The 25,666-nt window shown below is 44.4% G+C and overlaps 1 protein-coding gene across 5 annotated transcripts in view; it reads right to left on the bottom strand.

Moving 5' to 3' along the window:
- PRUNE2 (prune homolog 2 with BCH domain) overlaps positions 1-15,793 on the bottom strand; it is a 255,786-nt gene extending 239,993 nt beyond the window's left edge. For all 5 annotated transcript variants that reach the window (XM_013045681.2, XM_013045683.2, XM_013045685.2 and 2 more), the window contains exon 1: positions 15,559-15,793. In XM_013045681.2, coding sequence (XP_012901135.1) covers positions 15,559-15,594 — 36 coding nt within the window. In that variant the 5' untranslated portion in view covers positions 15,595-15,793. The remainder of the gene's footprint in view (positions 1-15,558) is intronic.
- Between the last annotated feature and the right edge of the window lie 9,873 nt (positions 15,794-25,666).

Genomic DNA, 25,666 nt, shown 5'->3' with positions numbered 1-25,666 from the left:
TACTTCTGGAAACAAGGGCTGGGGAATCAGAAGACGCAGACCCTATGCGTCCAGCTGTGCCACTTATTGGCTGTGTGTGCTTGGGCGAGGCTGGATTTCACCTGCCTGGTCTTGTTCTTCTCATCTGTGGTGTAACTATAATGACATACGTCCTACCCACGGCTGACCAAGTGCGACCACCCAGGTGAGAGAAGTTATGAAGTGCAACAGCATGTCTTGAATGACAACACCAGGCAATACTGTTCACTACTGTGACTAGTCTGACTAGTCACTGGGTCATAAAGCATAATCCTTTTTTTTTTTCTAAGATTTTATTTATTTACTTGACAGAGAGAGAGAGAGATCACAAATAGGCAGAGAGGCAGGCAGGGGGTGTGTGTGTGGAGATGGCTCCCTGCTGAGCAGAGAGACCCATGCAGGGCTCGATCCCAGGACCCTGAGACCATGACCTGAGCTGAAGGTGGAGGCTTAACCCACTGAGCCACCCAGGTGCCAACAAGCTCAATCCTTTTGAAATAGAGGACGTGGGGGAAAAGAAAAAAGGGATGAAGTAGCCTCTCTGGTCAGATTCGACTTCATGGTTTCAAATAAGAGCTCTAACTGGTGTGGTATAATTTGTGCTATGATCATCTTAATTCAGGAGCAAGGCGGCTTCAGATTATTTGCTCAGATCCATATTCTCTTGAGAGAGAGAGAGATTGTACAAGCACAAGGGGGGAAGGGTTGGAAGGAGAGGGACAAGAAGACTCCTTGCTGAGCGCAGAGCCCACCGTGGACTACATCCGTATTTCTCAAATTAGCAGGGCACTCTTTCTGCTGTACTGTACAGCCTCTCAAACTTTTCAGGAGCACAGACCTTTGTGTCAAGAGATCTGAAATCTATGCCTATACAATGTTCTAAAGAACAAGTTAACCTTTCAGAAGGGTCTTGAAAGGGGGTGGATTTCATCCAGAAATCAATTTGGAAAGATTCATCAAGAAACTTAAGACTATTTATATCTTTTTTAAAAAAGAATATATCTTTTGCTCCAATAATTACATTTTTGAAAAACTATTTTAAGGACATTGTCCTACACAAGATAGAAAGATTATCGCTACAGAGATGTTTGTTACAGTGTAATTAAAAATGCAAAAAAAAATAGGAGAGGTGAACAAAATGTTTAACCATCGTATATCTTCTTTATTACACTGTATGCTATGATTTAAGATGCTGATTTGGAATATAATTCAATAACACAGGGACATAGTTAATGAATAATGTTAAGTAAAATAAAAAATCAGGGCACTGAAATGTATGAATATCCTATCTTGATCCTATGCAAAAACTCCTTGCTAAACTATTGCCAACAGTCACACTGGAATGAAAGTGGGTAATTTCTGGGGTGCCTGGGTGGCTCCTTCAGTTAAGAGTCTGACTCTTGATTTTGGCTCAGGTCATGATCTCAGTGTCCATCTCAGGGTCCATCTCAGAGATGGAGCCTTGTGCCAGGCTCTGTACTAGGCCTGGAGCCTGCTTGAGATTCTCTCTCTCTCCCTTTCCCTCTGACCCTCTTCCCCACCTCCCTTAAAAAAAAAAAGTGGATGATTTTAATTTTTAATTTTTATTTCCTTTATGGTTCACTTTTTAGCTTCCCTCTATTTCCCAAATTTGCTTTAACATTTACTTATTATTTTATAAATGAATGAAACCTGACACATCATACCAGGAGGGTGAAACAGACAAAACGTAAAGTCATTTGTTTCCACGTTAAAGATCTGGGCTTCCACAAGATTCTGACCTGTAAAGGTCTGCGATCAAAGTAGCTGACAGTTCCAAAGCAAGAAATCATTAACAACAGACTATGGCTGAACACATGGAATCCTGATGCCCGTGTCCACACCATTCTCCGAAGTGACGGGTCAGGGTATGTCCAGTGTGACACAGTGATGGGAGCGGCTGAATATAAACCGTACTGAAAGCAGAAGTCCAACGAAGGGGCCAGTAGTAATAAGCATGGCTCAGTGTTTACAGGAGTCATCAAAGCTATGTAAATGCTGGCATCTGAAACTACCACTGTGAACTGGTTTTTACAGCAATGTTATGCTTGGTCAGAAGGCTATTTTGGCATGAAATAATTCCACAGAAGTGAGAAATATGCTTGTCCCCCCATGAGGCTCAGAATGACCTAATACGTTGGAAGCCTAATGAAATTTTCAAAGTGTTTTAAAAGCCAGTTCTGGGATGGTATTTTGATCTGCATCACCCACAGTGAGTTTATGTCTGGATGTTTTTAGAGTGGAGCCAAGAGAGCTAGAGCTTCAGGCCACACTCCAGGGATAGCAGCCAAGTGGCAAGCACACGATCAGTTACAGACCAAGGAAACTGCTTCGTTCGTGCCTGGCTTTATTATGTTAGGGTCTCACAAAACAAAGTCACAATTAAATAATAGAAGAAATATTCCGCTAGAGAATGAAATTCTCCCTCCCGTTTATCTTTTCCTATGACCTGTATGCATTTCCTAAGACCATGCTTCCATTTGCCTACAATCTAATAAGAAAAAAAACCAGAGCTCTTGGACGGCTCAGTTCGTTAAGCGTCTGCCTTCGGCTCAGGTCATGATCCTGCGGTTGGGGGGGATCGAGTCCCACACCAGGCTCCTTGCTCAGTGGGGAGCCTGCTTCTCCCTCTGCCTGCTGCTTCCCCTGCTTGTTCTCTCTCTCTCTGTCAAATAAATAAATAAAATTTTATAAGAAGAAGAAGAGGAGGAGGAGGAGAAAGAAAGAAAACCAAAGAAGTTCCCTCCAATGAGCTTGGTAAATACTCAAAAGATAAAACAAAATATGAACTTGTATTAGTCCACAAAAATCAGCTTGTATTAGTCCACAAAAATCAGTTGAACTACGGTTCACCTTTCCCTGAAAGAATCCCGCGCTCCATAAGGCGGCGGCTCTGGGGGTTGTAATAACATACAACGTCATGACTACAGCTAATACTGCCGCACCATATACAGAAAAGTCAGTAAGAGAGTAAACCCTAAGAGTTCTCATCACAAGGAGAAATCTTCCTCCTTTATTCTTTTATTCTTTCTTTTCTTTTTCTTTATCAATAAAAGAAAATGCACATTAGCTGAACCTATCATGGTAATCCTTTTACAATATAGTAAATCATACCATCAGGCTGTCAATTATATCTCAATAGAAATGGAAAGAAAAAGAAGCAGAGAGTTTGGGGGGCGTGAGAGACTTGCCCCCTTGCCTCCCTGGAGAAGGGCCCAGCGACACTGCCTTCCTAGGGAGCAGACAGGCATGTGTCCTCTCAGACCTACCCGTGGCAGGGGAGCGACTTGATCTGTGCACCTGTCACGACACTTCTGTCTTCCCAGAGCCAGGTGCTGGTCTGGCCGGCCCCACCGGCCACTTGCTGGGGGAAATGTGTACGAAGTGTGCAAAGACGAACAAAGACGCATCTACATTCAGAATGAACTTCAGGCTTCACTCTTCTTTTCCATTTTGGGGAGCAAGACCCAAGCATGCACATTTCCCTTTTGTACCCTCTGATTAGTTGATAGATACTTTTCACAGCGAAATAATTGGATCTTATTGAATGGATGGACATCTTTTTTTTTTTTTCAAGCCACTTACTCTAAAGTCCTGGAGTTTGTTTGGTTTTTTGGTTTTTTGGTTTTGTTGTTGGTATTGAGTGAGGGAAAGAAATGGTTTCTGTGCATGGGAACTGTCCCACAAAAACCTTTCCAATAACTGAAAAACCATCAGCAGGTACCCCTCCCTCTTGGGCCATTTTTAGGGAATTTTGGACAGGCTCATGGACCCTGCTGCAACTTTTTTGTGGAGTCCAGAGCAAGATTTAGTTCTCAACTTGGGATGGGAGGGGGGAGCGGGCTTTCTTGTATCTTCCACATGCCACAGGCCTATTTCTGCCTCCTCACATCAGGCTCACATTTTTAGCACCTTCGCCCTCCCTCCTGACTCATGATCCCTTGTTATAAAAACCATGACATTTCCCAGATCTAGCTTCCCGCAAGAATGAGGTCTCCTGTGCCAGCCACTTTTGCAGACAACCAAAGCCGGCCCTCCACATGACAATTCTTTTCTATTTTTTTTTTCTATTTGAATTCTCTGCATTGGAAATTTTTCTGCAACTGCTAGCACGTCCTACCTCTCTCCTTAAACCAAACAGTGAGCTTTCATGACCTTTCCTCCTTGATGACACAGGGTTGTCACTGCGAACATCAGCAATGTACTTGACGGCTCTGACGTCACTGCCCATTTACCGGGCAGATCCTGAGAACAATTTGCCCTACCCCAGGCGGAGTGGCACTGATGGAGGGTCTGGGGCTGCTTCTTATAGGTTCTGTTTAATTTTGGTTTTGTTTGTGCACTTCCCTCCCCTGTAAGTTAGCAGCAATTACCTTGTTAGGCAACCTCTTCCTCCGTCACAGTGCTCTGAGAAAATCAAGCTTGTGACTATTTTGTCAAAGCTCAAACTAAGTGATGGTGATGATGATGGTGGTGGTGATGATGGTGATGGTGATGACGGTTAACATTCGTGGGTCTCTCCTGTGTCCCAGCATTGCTCCTGAGTGTTTTACAGATGTAACTTCACAAATAGGCTCAGAGATAGAGTTTGGGGGATTTCCTATGAGGAAAGAACTAACTTTGAAGCTATGTTTATTATTTTTTTTAATGTCTTTATTTGAGTCTAGTTGACGTGCCACGTTACATTAATTGCAGGTGTACAACACACTGATTCGACGAGTCTAAACCTTACTCTGTGCTCACCGCAAGCTACCGTCTGTCGCCCCACAACACTATTACGGTATCACGGGCCATCAAGCCCGTGCTGTGTCTTTTACTCCCCTGACTTGTTCATCCCATAGCTGGATGCCTGTGCCTCCCACTCCCCTCCACTCGTTTTGTCCATCCCTCCAACCCCCTTCCCTCTGGCAACCACCAGTTTGTTCTCTGTATTTATAGGCCTGAGTCCGCTTTGGGTTTGTTTATTCACTAGTTCTCTAGTTCTGTTTTTTGGTTCTCGCACATGAGTGAAATCATACGATATTTGTCTTTCTCAGCCTGACCTCTTTCACTCAGAGTAACACCCTCTAGGTCCATCCATATTGTTGCAAATGGCACAAGCTCATCTTTTTCTGGCAGAGTAACACTTGTGTGTGTGTGTGTGTGTGTGTGTGTGTGTGTGTGTCTGTTTTCAGTCATCAGTTCTGGCTGCTTAAAGGAAAGCTGCTCCTGCACAATTCTACCCTCCAGGAGACTAAGGTTTGGCTGATGCCACCAGATGAGTAAATTCCAGAAACAGGAAGTGCTGGGCCTGCAACTCATTGCAACCTGGGCTTTGGAAGGATGTTCTCCCATGCCTCATGACTTCTCCCTGTGTCCCCCCCTCCCCAATTCCTTTTCTCCTTCTCTTTTCTTCTAGCTCCTTCTAATTCCACCTGCACCTCCCTTCTTTTCTCGCTCCTCCCCTTTCCTTCACTCCTACATGTGTCTGGGGTATAACCAGCAGCTTTCAGGGGTGTGGCTAAGTGGGCAGACTCAGGAGCAAGAAGCAGGCTTGGCGCCACTGGGAGCTGTGGCCCGACTCCAGCTCTTCTCCTCACTAGCTGTGTCACTGCGGTGAGTCACCCTACTGTAGACTGATCAGTCAGTCAACCAAGGGCCTCCTTAAGGCCTCCAGCAACAGACTCACAGCTATGAAGACATCTGTCAAACCAAAAGTTGGGTCAACAATCTTGATGGTAAGTAAGGGACAACTGCAAACTCTTTTTGAGATGCATTCTCTTTATTAAAAATTCATGAAATTCCCACAGTATTTCTGACCACGGTAAAAGTCAGTTGCACACCAATGTTCCAACTAGTTTATCAATCTTTCGTATTCCTTTCACATGGGTACGCGGTGAGCAGTGTTTCCCAGCTTGTCCAACCAAATCAGAGCCAGCCAAGCCACGTATTTTTCTCACAGCTGGTTCTCAATAATATTCGTTGATGACTCAGTTGTCTGAGGGTTTTTAATATAAAACGGTCACCACGAAGAAATAAACCTCTCTCGGGTCAGAGTGGACTTACCATCCAATCCCCCTATAAACCTGTCAAGTTGTTCACTTTTCATTTAAAGGGAATTAAGTGTTCTGGGAGATCAGGTGGGCAGAAGCACTGGCGACTATAAGAAGGGAGTCCTAGAACTGGAGGCGGCTGGTCTGGGAGCGAACTCTAGCTCTGTTTTTCACTGGCAATGAGAACGTGGGCCAACTGCCTGACTCCCTAAAGCTCAGTTTCCTCAACTGCAAAAGGAGAATAATACCCACCTCGTAAGACCATTGTGGACATTCAGTGAAAAAAACAGATTTCTTGGAGGGAAGACAGATTTCTTAGAGGGAAGACAGTTCACCAAATTTTAGGTGAACTAAAAAAAGCTAAGAATTAAGAACTACTCCTGTTTCTATGAAATGTCAGTAGGGCTTCCTGGCTCTCTTGTCCACCAGTGGTCTCTTTCATGTTTTTATTACTTTATACTGTTCAGCTATATGGGTGGAGAGCATATTCTCATTTTAGGACATTCACACCTGCAACGGCCCTAAGAGGAGGTGCTACTATTGTTCTCATTTTTAAAAATTTTTTTAAAAAAGATTTTGTTTATTTATTTATTTGACAGAGAGATCACAAGTGGGCAGAAAAGCAGGCAGAGAGAGAGGGGGGAAGTAGGCTCCCCGCAGGCAGAGAGCCTGATGTGGGGCTCGATCCCAGGACTCCAAGATTATGACCTGAGCCGAAGGCAGAGGCTTAACCCACTGAGCCACCCAGGCACCCCAACTATTGTTCTCATTTTATAGGTGAGAAAACCAAGACTCAGCAAGGCTTAGTAACTAAGGTTGTCTGACGAGTACATCAAAATGGCAAAGTCGGGCTTTGAAATTGGGCATCATGCTCACACAATCAGCCACCATGCCAAAATGCATTTAAGGGAAAGAAGTGATGAGGAAGACAAACGGATCTCCAAGTTTCCTTCAAATCTAAAAATGCTCAATGAAATTCTTCCCAGACTTTCCTGATTAGGCCTGGCAGCTTCTACTAGGGGCTGCATCCTGGACTCTGGGTTATGGGCTCAGGTACAAGAATGTGAGATTACTGCTTATCCAGGGAAGGTACTGGTCTTTAAAGATGAGAGCAAAGATACAGTTTTGATTGTGTTGATTGATATCTAATTTCAACTACATGTTTTGAAGCTCCCACACAGTATTTGCAATCATGAAAAAAGCTAATTCCCAAATGTGAGTAGATAAACTCTGAATTACACCAGACCTGTTGCCCAAACAAGTTCATGATCATAGACATTATTGTAAAATGTATGTTTTTATTCTTGCCAGCATTCAAAATGATAAGCTGCTTGCAAAAAAATAAAAAACGGAACAAAACAAAACAAAAAACACAATACAAACTTAGCAAAAAAAAAAAAAAAACCCAAAACCACACACACACACACACACACATTAAAGCAAGTATAACAAGGTAGAAGCTAAGCAATAAAAAATAAGAAAAATGTACTATAGAAATACCAGGCTAGGGAGTAAGCATCAACATAGCTTTGAGCTTCCTGGCCGCCAAAGCAAGAAACAGAAAATGCATGGAGCCGAAGATACGCAATTTTTCTGGACACCACTGTTTCTAAAAGACTCTTGCATCATAGGCTAGTAAGAGTACTCAGGAAAGTCTGGTCACACCCCTGAGAGTTCGATGAAGTGGAGGACCGTGGGCACAGCTCTACGACAAACAGCGCACTGGTCGGATGAGGGGTCTGCTTCAGGACAATGCATGGGCTGATCCCGTGCATGAGGTCTGCAGGGTCGGGGTGGACAGAAATACTAATGAGACTAATCTGGAATGCCTGCACCTTTCCTCTCCAGGACTCTGAAAAGCTTCCCTGCCAGTCTCTCCCATGCCATTAGTACTACCCCAGAGGAAGCAGAATCGGCTGGGTGTACCTGGTGTGGTAGCTGGGATTGAGGAAGAGCAATTTCTAGTCTTTGAACCCCACAGAGGAGGATCTATGGCGTGAATCAGTTCCATTTCCTGATCTATCCAATGTGGTTTTGCAGAGGCTTTTAGTGACCCATTCCCTTCCTTGCTTCTCGCCAATCCACTCCCGCTTAAATTCTACCAATATTTGCAGATTCCCAACAGTCATGCATAAAAACTAACCTCATTTGTTTGCAGTAACATTTTGTATGAAATATAGACTTTGTGCAAAGTTCCGGATGGCACTCCTTGACCTTAATTTTCTTCCCTGCTTCTAGGAAAACCAACCTAGGTTTGAGCAGACTGTTGTCGGCCCTTCTCCAGACTCCGATCACTTGGAGTCTGCACGTGTCCATCCACTTTTTCATTTTTATTGAACCACTATAATGGGTTATGATTTTGGGACCAGCACAGGCATGACTCATGGTCCCAAGAAGCACCTGAAGCCAGCTGCGGCCCCCAAGCCCCAGATGCTGGAACAACCGACCAGTGTGTTTGCTCGTCGTCCACCTCCTGGTCCCCGCAGGTTGAGAGGATGTCCTCCCTCGTCTCTTTCTAAGGAACAGACTTAAGGACACCCTGACAAGAAATGAAGGAGAAAGGATCCGCAGGCGGCAGTTCATTAAGGTTCACTACAGGTCCAAACTGAGAGCCTACTCTTCTGTTTTGGGGAGGTCATCAGCATTGACGAAACCAAAGAGAATTTTTGTCTGATCTGTGATAACCAAGTATTGCTTTGCACCAGAGACGGCCAAGTACAAGTCGTGCCACGTGAGAACGATCTTTGTGCGGACAGAGGGAGTCCCTCATCTGGTGACCCATGAGGCTTGTGCCATCTGCTGCCGGGATCGCGTCTTCAGAGTGACTGATATACCACTCAGGCTGATCTGGACACCGGCACACCAAACAGAACAGCCAAACGGAGCAATGGGTGAAAAACTCTCCAGGTGACATAATTGGAAGGCTCTTTGTACTTAATTAACGATAATACGGCAGGATTAACTGCCAAAACAAACAACTTCCTAAACATCGGGCATTGCACCAGGCCCTGCTATACAATGGTGAACAAAATCCAATAGACACCTGTTTTTTTACTCTGATTAATCAAACAAACATCCCCAGTAGAGACAGAATGACAAGTTGCAGTAAGTGACCTAAAATCGTTACCGCAAAACCCAACGTGGAGTCGTGAAGTGGAAGAGGTGGAGAGGGAAGAGGTCCTTCAGAGAGAGGTTCTTTCGTCACCTCCTCTGAAGAAAGGGTGAGAGTTACTTATGCCACAGAGGAGGAGAAATCCGAAGACGCCGAGCCGCACCCTGGGTCAGATCCCAAGGTCATGCTGCAAGTGCTGTCTCTTTTCCTCAGAGCAAGAGAAGGATCCTGAGGCTTACAGAGGGGCAAACAGTGCTTTCACAACAATCTCCCTGGCAGCAGTGGTAGAGTGGTTTACTGGAGCCTGGCGAGCCCACCACTGCAGTCGTCCAGATGATTTAGGGATAAGGTTGGGGTGAAGGGGGTGGAGGAGAAGGAAGTTTCCAGCTGGAGAAACTGGGTGGATAATAGTGCCATTGGGTGAGATAAGAAACTGCACAGAACTACAGGCTGGGGCAAATGGAGGGAAGCCGCCACCGTTCCAGGTTCTGTGCTGAGGACTGTTGAGATCGTATTTTGGCTTTACAACAAATCTGCAAAGTGGGTATCATTATCCCATTTGTTAGATTAAAAACCCAAGACCAGGGAAACCTGGATGGCTCAGTTGGTTAAGTGTTGGCCTTGTTCTTCTTTTCCATAAGGACTGGTTGAAAATTTAAAATCTCTGTGAGTCAGAAATATTCCAATAAAGGGATGCCTGGGTGGCTCAGTTGGTTAAGTGTCTGCCTTTGGCTCAGGTCATGATGCCAGGGTCCTGGGATCAAGTCCTGCATTGGGCTCCTTGCTCAGAGGGGCATCTGCTTCTCCCTCTGCCTGCTGCTCTCCCTGCTTGTTTTCTCTCTCTCTCTGTCAAATTTTTTTTTTAAATTTTATTTATTTATTTGACAGAGAGAGATCACAAGTAGGCAGAGAGGCAGGCAGAGAGAAGGGGGAAGCAGGCTCCCTGCTGAGCAGAGAGCCTGATGCGGGACTCAATCCCAGGACCCTGAGATCATGACCTGAGCTGAAGGCAGAGGCTTTAACCCACTGAGCCACCCAGGCGCCCGAGACAAATAAATTTTTTAAAAATCTAAAACAAAACAAAACAAACAAACAAAACCAAGACAGTGTTGTTAAATTATTTTTTCCAACCCAGACTTTATGGGTTGGATTTTTCAGAGCAATCCAGTACCCACTTTGCCTCCCAAGATCTCTTAATAAAAAAGATTACCTTTCCCTGGAAACCAAAGCCCAAAGCCACAGGGCTCAGATAGAAATGCACCTGGCACATTGTCAGAGATTCTGAGTAGGCTACTCTGAGACCTGGGGCAGGGAAGCCATGTACAATTGTGCAGCAGGTTTACTGCTCAAGCCCAGAGGGTGTGAGTCATATCAAACTCCATCTGAATGCTGCCTCCTGACTACGTTAGTCCTGCCCCTTCCCAGTTTCTCTTCAAAGATGACTCCATACTCTATGATTCTCCCATAAACCCCAGGGTCCAAACAGAATCAGTGGCCAAGGCAACACCATGTTCTTCACCTCTCTGGACCCCAGATGTCTTTTCCATTTTTGCAGCCTTCATCCAAACACAGGTAGTTCCCCCTCACCCTTTTCTCTGCTCAGCTAGCACTCCAGGGAGGAGTGAATGTACAGGGACAGTGATCTCTCCATCACCACGCCACCACTGCCTACAAGAGCTCTCTAGACCAGCACACCAAACCCCAAACAATGTTAATATCTGCCCAAATAAATGCTACAAATAGAAATAAACACGTTATACCAAAGCTCTCATCTTTTTATCTGGTTAACATCAAATATCCCCAAGTCACTAATTAAACGGTTTCCTTGCTCACCTAATCACGTCCTCCAAGACCCAAGGTGCTGAGGAGCAGTGACTAATTCCTTTTACCTTTGAGGCAGACCAATCTCAGTGTGAGATTTACACTGAAAAAGCCCAACTCTTCTCCAAAGCCCCTGGGGCTGGATAATCTACAGCCCTTGGTCTGAGCTGGCTCTGGGGCTAAAGAAATCAAGGATTCTTCTCTCTGAAGGGTGGGGGGTACCACATTCACAGAAGTGCTTTGGATTCCTGGTTTCCTTCCTGCTCACCAATGCTCAGGCAAAGTCTCAAGTACACCTCGCTGCTGGTGGGGAGGGAGCTGATCCCCTGGTCTGTGATCAGCTCAGTTCTCCAAAAGAAACTGCTCAGACAGGGGCTCCACCCATCCCTACTAGTCCTCACCACGGCAGCCCTTCCAAAGTATCTGCAACAGTCACTTTAGAGACGCTTTTTTATGGACGAGTCCCACTTTCCTTCCCGTAAAGGAATCAGGAATATATTCCTCCAACTTCCAATCAAGACGATGACTCTGCAGACAGGCTGCAGTGTTTTTCTTTCTTTTTAAAACACCCCTCTCCTCTATAACTCGCATGTGGCTGCTCATTTAGACTTCTGAATGTGTTCTCTTGGTCCCTATGCTAACATACCAGAGAGTCTAAGTTGCCATTTGGGTCATGCGGAATTTCACTCCTGTACGAGTCCGTCCACGTGGTGACTAATACCCGCTGCGGAACAGAGCTCTTCACCTGCAGCTGTCCCTGCGGGAGGGAACAGATGCATTCCTCGGACTGTAGTGGCGACCCTGTCCCCACCCTCTCTTTGAAAACAGCATTCCTGAGACATGGATGTGCTCCGGATCCTTCCAGAGGCAGCTGACACTTCTCCAACCCAACACCCAAGGCTGCCTAGTGATCTACATCTTAGGGCACGTGGATGGCAGTGACCCCTCCTCCCCATCCATTAGCAGCTGCTTGAATTGCACCAGCTGCTGGTGTCCAGGCAGCGGGAGAGGCTCAGTAGGCAAGTATGGGGACCTTGGCTTCCCACCACCTGGGGCCCTGATGCTTCATTAATTTCATTTCTTCCTCCCAAAGTTCATAGGAACTTAGACCATTTACTGCCACCATGAGGTGGTCTTGGCCTGAATATTTTCCCGAGCTGACCCCCGTGAGAGGGGAGGATATTTCCCAAATCACAGCGTAGAGCGGGCGGGAAACCCTCTTTCCCTCCCCCTTTGTCAATTTTTCTACCATAGAAATGCTACAATGAATAACAAAGACACCACCGTTAGACATGGCAAAACTAAAAATAAAAGCATAGCTAAAACTTCAGGACAAGCCTGGAACTACAGGATTTGATCTCTGTCTCTATTTGAGCGCTGAATGGGCAGGTGGAAGAAAAGCTAGGTGGGCACTGGCAGGAGAAAAAGAAAATGTGTTTTTCATTTGCGGTCCTAGCAGTGGGGTCCGAACCGGAAACATAGCTGAGTGCTCTCATCAGGGGAATGCCCGCAGGTAAAAAGCACTGCCCTCTCTTTCTTTGGTCAGCATCTCTTCTGTCTCGGCGGTCTTGCTCTCATACTGCTTACTCTACTGTCTTGTTTAATAATCACTGCATTAATTTCCTATTTGTCATTCCTGTTTTTCAAGAAGGTGCCATTTGGGGAGACCACGCTTGGAGTAAGGGACTACCTCCCTTGCTGCACCCCACCATCAGTGATGGTTATCAAGAAGACGTAGGCACCCGAGCCAGTCCTGACCAGGTAGAAAGCACCCCAGAGAAGCATTTGAGTGCCAGGAGGGATCCCACTGAGGTCACATTTGGGATCTGCTTTTGCCATTTCTTTTAAATACAGCATATTGTCAGGAAGAAGGGTACGTATCAGAAGGAGAGACCTAGGGCAGAGGGGGCCGGGATTATGCCAGTGAATCTGCCTCAGCTTAAGGGTCCACAGGAGCAGAGTGAACTGCGTGTTTCCCCAATTTCAACAGAACTAAGCTCCAAACTGCTCAATAAAAATCCAAAATCATTGCTCCCCCTTCAAAGATTTCTGATCCACACCAGGGCCTGGCCTAGAATGGGCGAGCTTCTTTTCTCCTCACAATGACAAATGAATAATAAATGCTCCTAGTCTGGAGGAAAAATGATGCACACTCTCTCCAAAGTTTTGATCATTGGAAATTTTATCCATGACTAAGAGTTACTCCAAAAATGTCTTTTGTCTATTGGAATGAGCTGGTTCCAACAATGGTGAGGTTATGTTAGGACTTTGGAAAGAACACTGACTACTCCAAACTATTAAAAGATACACATCATGACTACAGAATATGGAAGCAAGAAGTCAAGTTGGTAGGAAAAATCCTTGCCAGCTAGACTTTTCGTGCAGATAAGCCTATATTAACTTCTGACTGAAAACAGCTTAAGCAGAACACCTAAATTCTAACTAATTCTGGTGTAATTGGGCCTAAACGAAAGCCAGCATGATTTTCTTTTCCTTAAAATGTTCTCCAAAGTACTAGCCTGTTTCTTTTAAACAGTACTAATTTACTATGAATATACTTCTCACAAATGAATGTCATAATAATTGACTTGATATTTTTCTCCAAAACAAAGACAATCCTCTAAAACAAAAGGTTATCTACTATGATAGTTAATATTGCAAATTAAGTAAAAATTTTATTTACCTAGAAAATATCATTTGTCAGGAGAAATAGGACACCAAAAGTGACCAAAACACCTTTAGTGTGGCTATGAAAAACCAACTGTGATCTCTGATATGAAACCTATTTCGAGAAAAAAAAAATAGCAGTAATTGTCCTTCTGGCTAACACAGGTGACCAGGAACAGTATCTCAAGCAACCACTTCTTTCTCCTGTCTTTTTTTTTTTTTTTTTTAATAGTGTAGAGCAAAGTGCTCAGCTAGTGAAGGGACTTGGTAAATAAACTTACCCATTACTTTGAACTGATTGCTCTGAAATAGGAAATTTTTCTGTTCCAGCAATCGTTCTTCAGAAAGGAGGCAAATCTCTTGCTCACATCAGACCCCACAATCTATATGTTTATTGTTAAAATACATGTTTGAGGTGTGGAACACAGGTGCAGCCTACACCTGCACATATCTATGATGGCTATTTATTTTCATCCACCAACAAAATAAATAAATAAGTAAATAAGTTGGCATGATCGACTTTCCTTTTTGTGCTCAAGTAAAACTACAAGGGGTGAGCCGTAAACACAGAGACGACCACCAACTTTCTCAATTCTGAAATCCCCACTGACAGTTGACTCTCCAGGAGGCTTACGGTACAAAACAAATTACTTACATTAGCAGTAATCCACTCTGACGGTCTTTTAAAAGATAGAGTTAAATCACTGAAAGAATCACACTGGGGTCTACTCTCCCTTTGTTGTGCAAGCGTAAATATGTTATGATAATAATCTGGCAAATATTCTGCCATATGATGAAGATGTCACCTTAATGCAGACTTTGTATTTTGTCTTCTATGAAGGTTTAAAGGTTAAAGGCATCATAAATTATGCATTTCCTCCTATGCCAGGCCCAGGAAAGGTAATTTCACTGTTCATTAAAGATATTGCTTGTAAATGAGCAGAGGCTTTTTCCTAAGTGTTGAAACAGAAACATTTCCATTATGTGCATTACCGCTATGCTGGAGAGCCAAGATAGTTTGGAATTAGGAAGCTGCTGGAATCTGTTGTTCCAGAATATGTAGCAACTGTCAACACACACAATAAAATCACAGTTCACTCTTTGGACAGTGGTACAGTTGTACCGGGCCAACGAGCTGGTCTCCTCCCAGGAGAACAATAGTCTGGCAAAACCCTACATCATCAGCAACAGTTGGGGTTTCCCCTTCTGCCTCTGTCCAAATTACAGATCTGAACAGGGACTGGGAAACGCGGGATTCATGCTAGCACGTCTTACTCCTGCACTGGAGCAAGCTCTTTGTGAGGGATGCCTGGGTAAACTCTGCCTTTGCCTGGCACATCCTTCCCAGCTAGCACCCTAACTTCCTTTCTTACGCTTTGCCACCACCTCCAGCTAAAAGCACAGTTCTAAGGGATTTTTTCCCCCTCCCCTTTACACTTAGAGGTAACTGCATCTGCAGAAGGCAAGGCTCGTTTTTTTTGAAAGGAGCACCACACCCATTAACCCTCTCGCCTTCAGAAGCAAACTGCAGTTTGGCTCTACCTCTCTCCAACCTCAGACCAAACGAACTAAAGCTAGACACACAGGACCCAACTTCTGCCAGGTCGACCACCCCCAGCTCAGCACTCTGCCTGCCTGTGGGCGGGTGAGGATTCTGGATACAGACTGCCTGCTGTAAAGGACCAGAGTTCCAGAGATTCTTTCCAGGGAATAGCCCTCATACCCTGACAACTAAGTGGCAAAGTTGTTTCTTCCTTCTCTGCTGCAATGCCCTTTCCTCTTCATCAGCGTGCGCGCGCGCACACACACACGCACACACACACACAGATACGCACCCCCAGGCGCACGCACACACAGACACACACACATAGCGTTGCTCCCCTAACTTACCAGTTTAGATTTGGCGCGTTGCAAAAATTCTTCCATGTCTCCGCGAGAGGTTTGGACTAGGGGTACCCGGCGGGGCGCAGAGAAAGATCTCTGCTCGCGGAGAGAAGCGGGGTCTCGGGAAACTGGCCGGCGGAGCGCAGCGACCGCTGCTCCCTCCTGCCGCTCAGAGGCGGCTGAGGCTGTGGCTGCGCCCTCGGCTGTCGCCTCCCAGGGCTCCCCGCCCCACCCTCGCGCCCCCGCCACCGGCTCTGTGCGTCTGACTCTGCCCTAATAAGGAAAGTGGGTGTGCCGCCCGGGAGCCCCAGGGCGCGCCTCGCGCGGGCACAGGCACGCGCCTGCGGGGCCGGGACTCGGGGCCGGGGCTCGGGGCACCGCGCGAGGGCGGGGGTGTTGGGGGGATGGCGAGGGGCTCCTCCGCCAATCGCAGGGCCCCGCTGCGGCCTCCTGACGTGGCGCGCGGAAAGATGCTGCAACCATGGACAGCGCCCAGAAGTGCGAGCCAAGTGCGAGGGGCTGCTGCAAAGAGAGGTTCTGCCGCAGGCACCGCCGCTGTCAGCCAGGCGAGGTGGGAAGTGAGAGAGGGGTACAGAGGTCCCCGGAGAGCACCCCCCGCCCCCCGCCGACCAGCGCCTCCCTGGCTGGCTGGCACGTTACAGAGAGCTCCAGCGGTCACTTAATGAACTGGCTCTGCGGACCTGGCCAGGGGATGCATTCAGCTAGATTGGGGGTTGGAGGGTTACTGCTGAGCTAAAAGCAGTGCGACCTTGATGGAAAATAATCAGAAGAGCAGGCTGGGAGGTTGTGCTTGGATGCATATCTCCTCCTTACCCTCAAAACACACCCATCCAGCAGCAGGCATCTGCAATTCACCCCGGCTAGGTGCCCTTATGTTGGCCCTGGGCTGAAGCATAGTTACATCGTTCTGCAGTCCCCATCTGCTCTCCGATCAGGAGGCGCTGGGGCTATAGAACCTTCCTACTGCGTAAGGGTCTGTTTCTACCAGAGCCTCAGATAATTTCTATGCACATTAAAGTTTAAGAAGTACTACAATAAACAAATATATAACTATGATCCTTATCTTAAGCCATGAAGTTTCCTTGTGTGTGTTCCCTAGCCTTATCGAATCCCAGGAATCTTGGGCTTTCTCTCGCATCTGGGCTATAATACTTTCCTGCCCTCTCACCAGCCCTCACTGCCTGGCTAACTCAGGCTTCAGCTGTCAGCTTGGGATGTGGTCTCAACCTTGACACCCAGGGTTTTAAAAATACTGATTCCCAGGTTCTATCCCGGACCAAAGGGTTCAGTGTCTCTGGGAGAAGGGCCACAACAACAGCAACGATGTGAGATTCTCCAGCTGATTCTAACGTGCAGCCCAGATATGATCATCTGATTCTCAGACTTTAACATAGATCTGAACCCCTCAGAGATCTATTAAAACACAGATTTTGGTGTTTCATCCCCAGGATTTCAGGCTTAATAGGTCTGGCTTAACACACCTGAGAATTCCCATTTTTAATGGTCTCCCAGGGTTTGCTGATGCTACTTAGAAATTATCTTCTACAGGAAGCCCCTCCAACCCCAACCTACTCCTCCTTCCTGCCCCCACAGCAAGTCAGTCGCCCCACCCCTGTTCTGCTCTGCCAATCTATATTTTCTATTCTACTGTAACTTACTCGATTACTTATATGTGTTCTCCTCCAGGCTGTGAGCTCCATTAGAACAAGGACTTTACCTGTCACATTCATGGATGAGTCCCTAACACAGGTCATGATATATATAAATCCTCAATAAAAGTACTCTCATAACTAAATGTACATATGGAAGGTTTTTGGCGTTCTGTATGTGTGTGTGATTATCCAATTATTTTTCATTCAGGAGGACCCAATGAAAAACTATCAGCAGAGTCTACAAATCTGATTAAAGGAGAGTGATAGGAATATTAAGTTCCAGTTTACATTCAGGTGATGAGCTGTGTGGAAGCTGCAGATTCTATCTGTTTCTTTGCTGACTCAAGTAATTTAAAACCATCCAGGTAAAACAAGTGTTTTGTCAGCCTTTAAATCAGGGAAGTTGATCACAATTCAAGTAACACTGCTGAGAAAAATTCCCCAGAATTTCTTGCCTCTGACTCCATCGAGGAATTTAGTGACAATCACAAAACAGTTTTATTTCTTTGACTTTTGATTTTAAACATTCTGGGTAGCTATTATACAGCCTGGAGAATTTCTTTAAAATTCTGATGGATTTAAATTCTAACATCTAAGAGTTTTTCCTCTGTCAACAATGTACCTACGTAACAGTTCATCAAAATGTATCTCCTCCAAGAGGACTTCCTGAATGAACTACTCGTATCAGAGACCACACACTTAGTGGCATAGAGTAACTTGAATTTATTTTATTGTTGGGTAGGTTAGAAGTTTGACACAGGTCTCACCAGGCTAAAACAAAGCTTTAAGGTCAACCAAATTGCACTCTGCTGTATTCCTTTCTAGAAGCACTAGGGCAGAATCTTTTTTTTGGGGGGGGGGACTTCCCCAGTTTCTAGAAGCAGCCCCCATTTTCTTTTTTTTTTTTAAGATTTTTATTTATTTGTTTATTTGACAGAGAGAGAGAGAGAGATTAAGAGAGCACAAGTAGGCAGAGAGGCGGGCAGGGAGAGAGAGAGGAGGAAGCAGGCTCCCTGCTGAGCAGAGAAGCCCGATGTGGGGCTCGATCCCAGGACCCTGGAATCATGACCTGAGCCAAAGGCAGAGGCTTTAACCCACTGAGCCACCCAGGTGCCCCAGCAGCCCGCATTTCTTGATTGGACGTACCTTCCTCTGTCTTCAAAGCAAATAATGTTGCAACTTTCTGACTACTCTTCCATAGCCACCTTTCCCTCTGACTCTCTTCGTCTACCTCTCTGTTTCTCTTTTTAGGGACCCTTGTGATTACATTGCATCTATTAGGATAAACAAGGATAATCTCCCTGTTTTAAGGTCAGTTGATTAACAACTTTCATTCTTCTTTGCCATGTAACTTAACATATGCACAGGTTTTAAGGATTAGATTGCAGGCATCTTTGGGAAGCCATAATCTACATACCATACAACCCACACCCCAAGTTATTTGGTGGCTATCACCTTTCAATCCTCAGTACTTTATCACTCCACAGCAGCCAGAAATCTATGCCTTTCACTAACTCTAATTAGAAATTGCACAGTGGGTTTGCCTGGGGTCTTTGAAAAATACTGCTGCTCCAGCCCCAATTCCAAAAACCCTGAATTAAATCATCTTGGGAGGAGGCCAGGTATCATCAGTATTTTTTAAAAGTTCATCAGATAATTCTCTAGTCACCGTTGGGAACTGCTGCTGAATTCGCATTCCCCTATCACTCAGGCACAAAATGTAGAGTCCGCTACGATCTATAACTTTCTCCTACCCCTTGTGGCCAAATAGTTCCCAAGTCCAATGTCCTCAAGCTCTGAAAAGGCCTCCGTCAAATTCCCTCCTTCTGATCCAAGTGCTATCAGCATAACTCAAGGATTTGCATCTAAACCTAAAGCTGATTCCTCCATCCTTCGCTCTGGTTAATAAAACAATCCTTTCCTTTACTCCTTTTTCCATTCTCAGGTTTCTTGACTCCTAGTCTCCTCCCATTGAGATCCCTATCTGGGATCTCTTTATTTTGTAATTAATTATCTTGAGTAGATTCATAGAATGGTTGTTACGGACTAAACTGTCTTCCAAAACTCATATGTCAAATCCCTCACCCCCAAAGTCATGGTATTAAGATGCAGAGCCTTTGGGAGGCAATTAGGTTTTGATGAGGTCATAAGGGTAGATTGCCCATGATGGAATTGGTGTCCTTATAAGAAGAGGAAGAAGGACCCGCGCTCTCACACTTTCTCTCTCTACCATCTGAGGATATGGCAAGAAGGAGCTGTCGACAAGCCAGGAGGAGGATTCTCACCAGGAACCAAATCAGACAACACCTTGGTCTTAGACTTCCTGGCCTCCAGAACTGGGAAAAATAACTGTCTGTTGTTTTAGCTGTTGATTTATGGCACTTCGTTTAAGCAGCCCAAGCACACTAATAAAGGTAGTGCTGGGAAAAGGAAGACTACAGGGATCATCTAATTCTATATTCTTATTTTACTGTGCAAGTAACAAGACCCAGAGTAGTTCATTATTCTGCTTGGGCTAACAGAGCTCCTTCAAGGCAGGGCCAGGGCTCAGCTCTTCATCATTCATTCCTTCAACTTTATGGATCGTCAACTACACTTAGATGGGTATTAGCCCTCACCTGTGATATAAAAGACAAGATCCGGGGGATGCTGGGTGGTTCAGTGGGTTAAAGCCTCTGCCTTCGGCTCAGGTCATGATCCCAGGGTCTTGGGATCAAGCCCCGCATCGGGCTCTCTGCTCAGCAGGGAGCCTGCTTCCTCCTCTCTCTCTGCCTGCCTCTCTGCCTACTTGTGATCTCTGTCCGTCAAATGAATACATAAAATCTTTAAAAAAATAAATAAAAGGCAAAATCCTTGCTCTTAAGGAGCTCATGGTCCAGTCACTTTCATACAAAGATAAATGCAGTGATCAAGAATTGCTCCCGGTATTGTACTAATGGAGATACAATATGGTGTCACGGCTATAATCTCGATTCTCATCCTTTCTGTGGTAGATTAAACAAGGCTGCAAATTCTTTGACATTCCTCCCAATGACAGGTCAGGTCTATGTTGCTGTCTTTTAACCTAGGAGAGCTCTATGACTTCCCGAGCAATGACATATAGCAGAAATGACATCATGACAGCTTCGGGACCAAACCTTAAAAGAGACTGGCAGCTTCCACTTTTGGTCTCCTGGAATACTAACCAGCATACTGTTGGAAGTATGGAACACTCTTGGAACCCAACCAACATACTATGAGGAAACTCAAGCAGCTACATGGACAGGCCCACATGGAGAACAACTAAGTGTGCTGGCTAACAGCCCAGTTGTCTGCCATGTGGGTGCACCATCTTGAAATAGATTACCTAGTCCCAGACAAGCCATCCTCCCTGATGTCCTGGAACAGAGTTCAGCCTTCTCCACTGAGTCCTGCCTAATTCCTGACCCACAAAATCATAGAATATAATAAAACAACTGTTATTATAAGCCATTAAATTTCTGGGTGATTTCAGTTTAGTAACTTTAGGTAAGGTAACCTCTCTAGGCTTTAGTGTCTTCCTCTATAAAATAGGAATAGTCCTCCCTCTTAGGATTGCTGTGAAAGTTAAATGCAATAATCCATGCAAAGGGCCTCGTTCCTGGTCTATAGATGCCATTACAGTCATCACAAAGGATCGGTCAAAGAGAAGAGAAACTTAATAGAGTGGGTAGAAGTGAAGACAAGGGAATCCAGAAGGAGAACCCAACAAGAGAGAAATCTCTGAGTGAACTGGAGACGGACCAGCAGTCACCAAAAATGTGAAACTGTTTTATTATTTATAGATACACAGTATATATTATATGTAATTTATAGATACACAGTATATATTATATGTAATATAAATACACATATTTACTATATGTAATAATAAAAAGGTTATATTATAATTCGTGTCTATCCTACAGCAGCAACACCTGCTAGAAGTTACATTCCTTTGGCAATCAGGGCTTCACACAACGACACAACTGTTTCAGAGAAAATCACCCCACATCCTCCAGCTCGTCATGTTTCTCTGCAATAACACACCTGCCTGCACTATTCACTACTCCTGAAATGTGCTTTTGGGCAAGTTCATTGACCTGTGTGATCATCAGTCTCCTCATTTGTGAAATGGAGAAAATAATACTTGCCCTAGCTACTTTATAGGATTATAAAAATTCAGGGGCACCTTGGTGATGCAATCGGCTGGGCATCCAACCCTTGGTTTTGGCTCAGGTTGTGATCTCAGGGTCCTCAGTGGGGAGTTTGCTTAAGAATCTCTCACTTTCTTTCCTTCTGCCCCTATCCCTGCTCACATGCTCTCTCTCTCTCTAATTAAAAAAAAAAAATCTTTAAAAAATTAAATAAAAACAGAAATTCAAACGCTAACATCCCTACACATATTGGAAAATGTTAACAAGGGAAGGGAGAATAAGGAGATCTTTTTGTTGGGTTTACAAAAACACCTAACAGACGCCATGCTTTAAAGAAATTGGAGTGTGGTTGGAATGGCAGCTGTGGACTCACCATCCAGGCATATTCCCGTGTGAGCTTCCTTACTGACCAGCTACACTTCTGACAGGTGTGGTTTCCTTGGTGAGGATGTGTTATATTTGCTGCTTAATAATTATTTCATGTGACAAAAGATGTTCAAGACCCTGTACCTCTCAGACTAGATTTTTAAAGTATTTCAAGTTTGTTTCAAGGACAAGGACCGAAGGGACTAGTGTGCATTAACTACTTAACTAACATGTGTTAACAAGAGCTTCTCATTTAACTTTCAAGCAACTATCCAATGCCTGCTTTTTTGCCTTGTGGATGATCAAATGCTCCTATTTTAGCCAATAGTATCAAAAGAAATTCATTTTTTTGTCTTCATGTATTTGGGCAAGAATATCCATGTTTTTTTACAGTAGGCTTTGCACGGTTTTTTGTTAAAGGAGTCTGTGTAGCCATAATCCTCTCTGAGCTTTCTGTTGAGAAAGAAAAGGGGGGATTACTGGAATTGGCAGTGACTCTTAGAGCGAGTGGCAGGGTACAGATCACTTGGGAGACCGCCCTGAGAGTCAGATGTCGGCTTTGAATAGGACACATACACTTGCGTCATTTCTGGGAACCACAGACATCTTGTAGAATAATGAATTTAATTTGAAAGGACAGCAGAGGAGAGCGGAAGCACTCTGGGTCTGTGAGTCATCAGGATAATGAGGCAGTGGCCCTGCTTTCAGATCTGCGGACCTGCGGAAAGAGGAGGAGTGATGGTCTTAATGTCTCTGCTCCATTCATTATTCAGGTCAGGTGGTGTGAGTCTGACACACTCTCCTCCTACAGAAAGATATCTCAATGACTTCAAAACAATACTCTGAAACATGTTTCAGAGTTAAGATTATAAATTTTAACTTATGGTCCCATCATCCATTTCCACTGGGGAAAGTGTTTGGCAGGGAGAATGGAATATGAATTATTTTCAAGTCTTCGGAGTCTACCTACATGATTTTTAATCCTTGCAACAACTCAAGTTTGGGAACAACAGAGACTATGCAACAGACTCTATTTCAGAGGTAGCAAAGCCGAGGCCCCACATTGTTCATTGACATGCCCAAAGACTGAAATCCAGACACTAGATTAAGAATTCCAAACCATTTTGGCGCACCTGGGTGGCTCAGTCAGTTAAGCATCTGCCTTTGGCTCAGGTCATGGTCTCAGGGTCCTGGGATGGAGCCCCATGTCAGGCTCCCTTCTCAGGGGAGTCTGCTTCTCCCTCTTCCTATGCCCCTCCTCCCTGCTCATGCTCTTCTCTCTCTCAAATAAATAAATTAAATCTTCTAAAAAAAATTTTCCAAACCCTTTTGATTAAAAAAGTCAACTTTTTGAGCAAGAAATACCATTTGAATCTTAGAGCATTTAACCCTCATAACAAAAGTATAAAGTAGGCTCTATTATTTATAAATGTGCAAACTGAGTGACAAAGATGCAATGTGCCTTACATTACCCAAGTAAAGTTATCCAAATAGCCAAACCAGGATTCGAACTCAGTGATGGGGTCCAGAACCCAGATGTTGAACTACTGCACATGACTGCCTGTTCACTGCTGCACACCTGGAAAGAGGAAGATGGAGCCTCAAGAAGAAAGAAGTATTCACTGCACTACTCTTTCAGATGCTCTTCCACCATACTCAAGAATGAGCTCATCTACCCAATTCTACTTGACCACACAGTGGTCACATCTATTGTCTGTAGAGGTCCCGAGAAATTCACCAGACAGAAAGTGAATGTCCCCAAAATGTGGGGATCATAAGTCATTAATAATTCCTACCAATTGCACTACTGGGTATTTGCCCCAAAGATACAGAGGTAGTGAAAAGAAGAGGTAGTGAAAAGAAGAGGAAGTGAAAAAAAGAACATACACCTCAATGTTCACAGCAGCAATGGCCACAAAAGCCAGACTGTGGAAAGAGCCAAGATGCTCTCCAACAGATGAATGGATAAAGAAGATGTGGTCCATGGAATATCATGGAATATTACTCAGTCATCAGAAAGGATGAATACCCAATTTTTGCCATCAACGCGGATGGGACTGGAGGAGATTATGCTGAGTGAAATAAGTCAAGCAGAGAAAGTCGATTATCATATGGTTTCACTTATTTGTGGAACACAAGGAATAACACAAAGGACATTGGGAGGTGGAGAGGAGAAGTGAGTTGGGGGAAATCGGAGGGGGAGACGAACCATGAGAGACTGTGGACTCTGAGAAACAAACTAGGATTTGGGGGTTGGGGTTGGGAGATGGGCGAGCCTGGTGGTGGATATTAAGGAGGGCACATATTGCATGGACCACTGGGTGTTCTATGTAAAAAATGAATGTTGGAACACCATATCAAAAACTAATGATGTATTGTATGGTGATAATATAACATAATAAAAAAAATTAAAATTTTAAAAAAAATAATTTTTCTGCCATAGATTATAGCTCAGCTGAACAGCTCCTTCTTTCCACCATGTACTCCTTTACCAGCCCCCATTCTCTCCGTCATACCCCATCTGGAGTAAGTGGATACACGGTAGAACGATGCTGAAAGACTAGAATTTTAGTCCTCTAGACAGTGAGTTTAGCATCTCCAGGTGTTTGTTTCCTAGGATAAATTAGAGATTTGTGTGGATGTTTCTAATCTTAAAATTCTAGCTACAAAACTAAATCATGCAATCATTATATACCCATTAAGAACATGAAAAAACATTGAGGAAAAGTTAAGTTACACTGTCAATAAAAAGTCTTTCAAAAACTTTGTAGCTTTATATGTTTGTGTAGAACTCAGGAGGATTTTATTAAGGGGGCATAAAAACGTTCACCTGCCAAAATGAGTGAAGTGTTTTAAGGAACATCAACTTATATCTCATTAACTAAGAGATGTAAAGGAACAAGCTCGGAAGGAGAAAACGAGCAGGATTTGTTAAAGGAATCTGGCTTCTTGTGTTTCAAATGCTGATGTCCTCAGAGGAATTATTTATTCATGATAGAAGGCCTTAAGAAATGACTCAAAATTCAGGTTAAAAGATGCTGCTGAGTTGTTTAACAAAAACTCTTGGTCTGTCTCCTTATACAGTGGTGACATTTTACTCAAAAAATAAAAAAGGAATCACTATTCAACGTGTTCCAAGAAATATTGTATAGAAAGTAGTCAAATATTTTTTACAAATCTAGCAAACCACTGATTTAAATGAGAGCAAAAACCAATTTGCTCTATATTTCCCTACTCTAAATCTTCGCATCATAAGACCACTGGAGTTTCAGAAAGGAAGAAAATCCAATTACATTAATGCAGAGCCCTAGTGCCCAGACTCTGCCTCTTTGCTTCTATTTTCTTCAACCTCAGCATCACAACAAAGGGTCTGCTTCACAACCAACATTTCTATCAAGCTGTTCTTGATCCACTCTCTAGATTATGCTCTTGGAATTAAGCACAGCTGGGAAATGCTGCCATCCAAGTACTCTGTGTCTTCCCAAGGATTCATGTTACCATCCCACCAGACCTAGCTGAAACCTTAAAAGTTGGGAACAGATACTACCTTTCTGGATTCTGTATTCTTTCTCTGCTCCAACCCACGACAGCTTACTTTCCGTGAATAAAAGGAAAAAAATCCTAAAAGCAATTTTATAATGTGGAGTTGGTAGGCTGGGGAAACTCCTGCTTTATTATCACTCCAAACCTGCAAAGAAAACCTAATTTGGGAGCATCTGGGCGGCACAGTTGGTGGAGTGTCCAACTCAGTTTCAGCTGGGGTCATGACCTCAGGGTTATGGAATCAAGCCCTGCATAGGGCTAGGTAACTTGGTGTGGAATTGGCTTGAGATTCTCCCTCCCTCTGCCTCCCCCCCCGCACCCTCTCTCTGTCTCTTTCTCAAATAAATAAATAAATCTTTAAAAAAAAAAAACAAAACC

This window comes from Mustela putorius, unplaced genomic scaffold (genome assembly GCF_011764305.1).
Source record: "Mustela putorius furo isolate JIRA1106 unplaced genomic scaffold, ASM1176430v1.1 tig00000854_pilon_pilon_pilon, whole genome shotgun sequence".
NCBI lineage: Eukaryota > Metazoa > Chordata > Mammalia > Carnivora > Mustelidae > Mustela > Mustela putorius.
The sequence above is the reverse complement of the archived record's forward strand: the minus strand, read 5'-3'. Positions and strand labels throughout refer to the sequence as shown.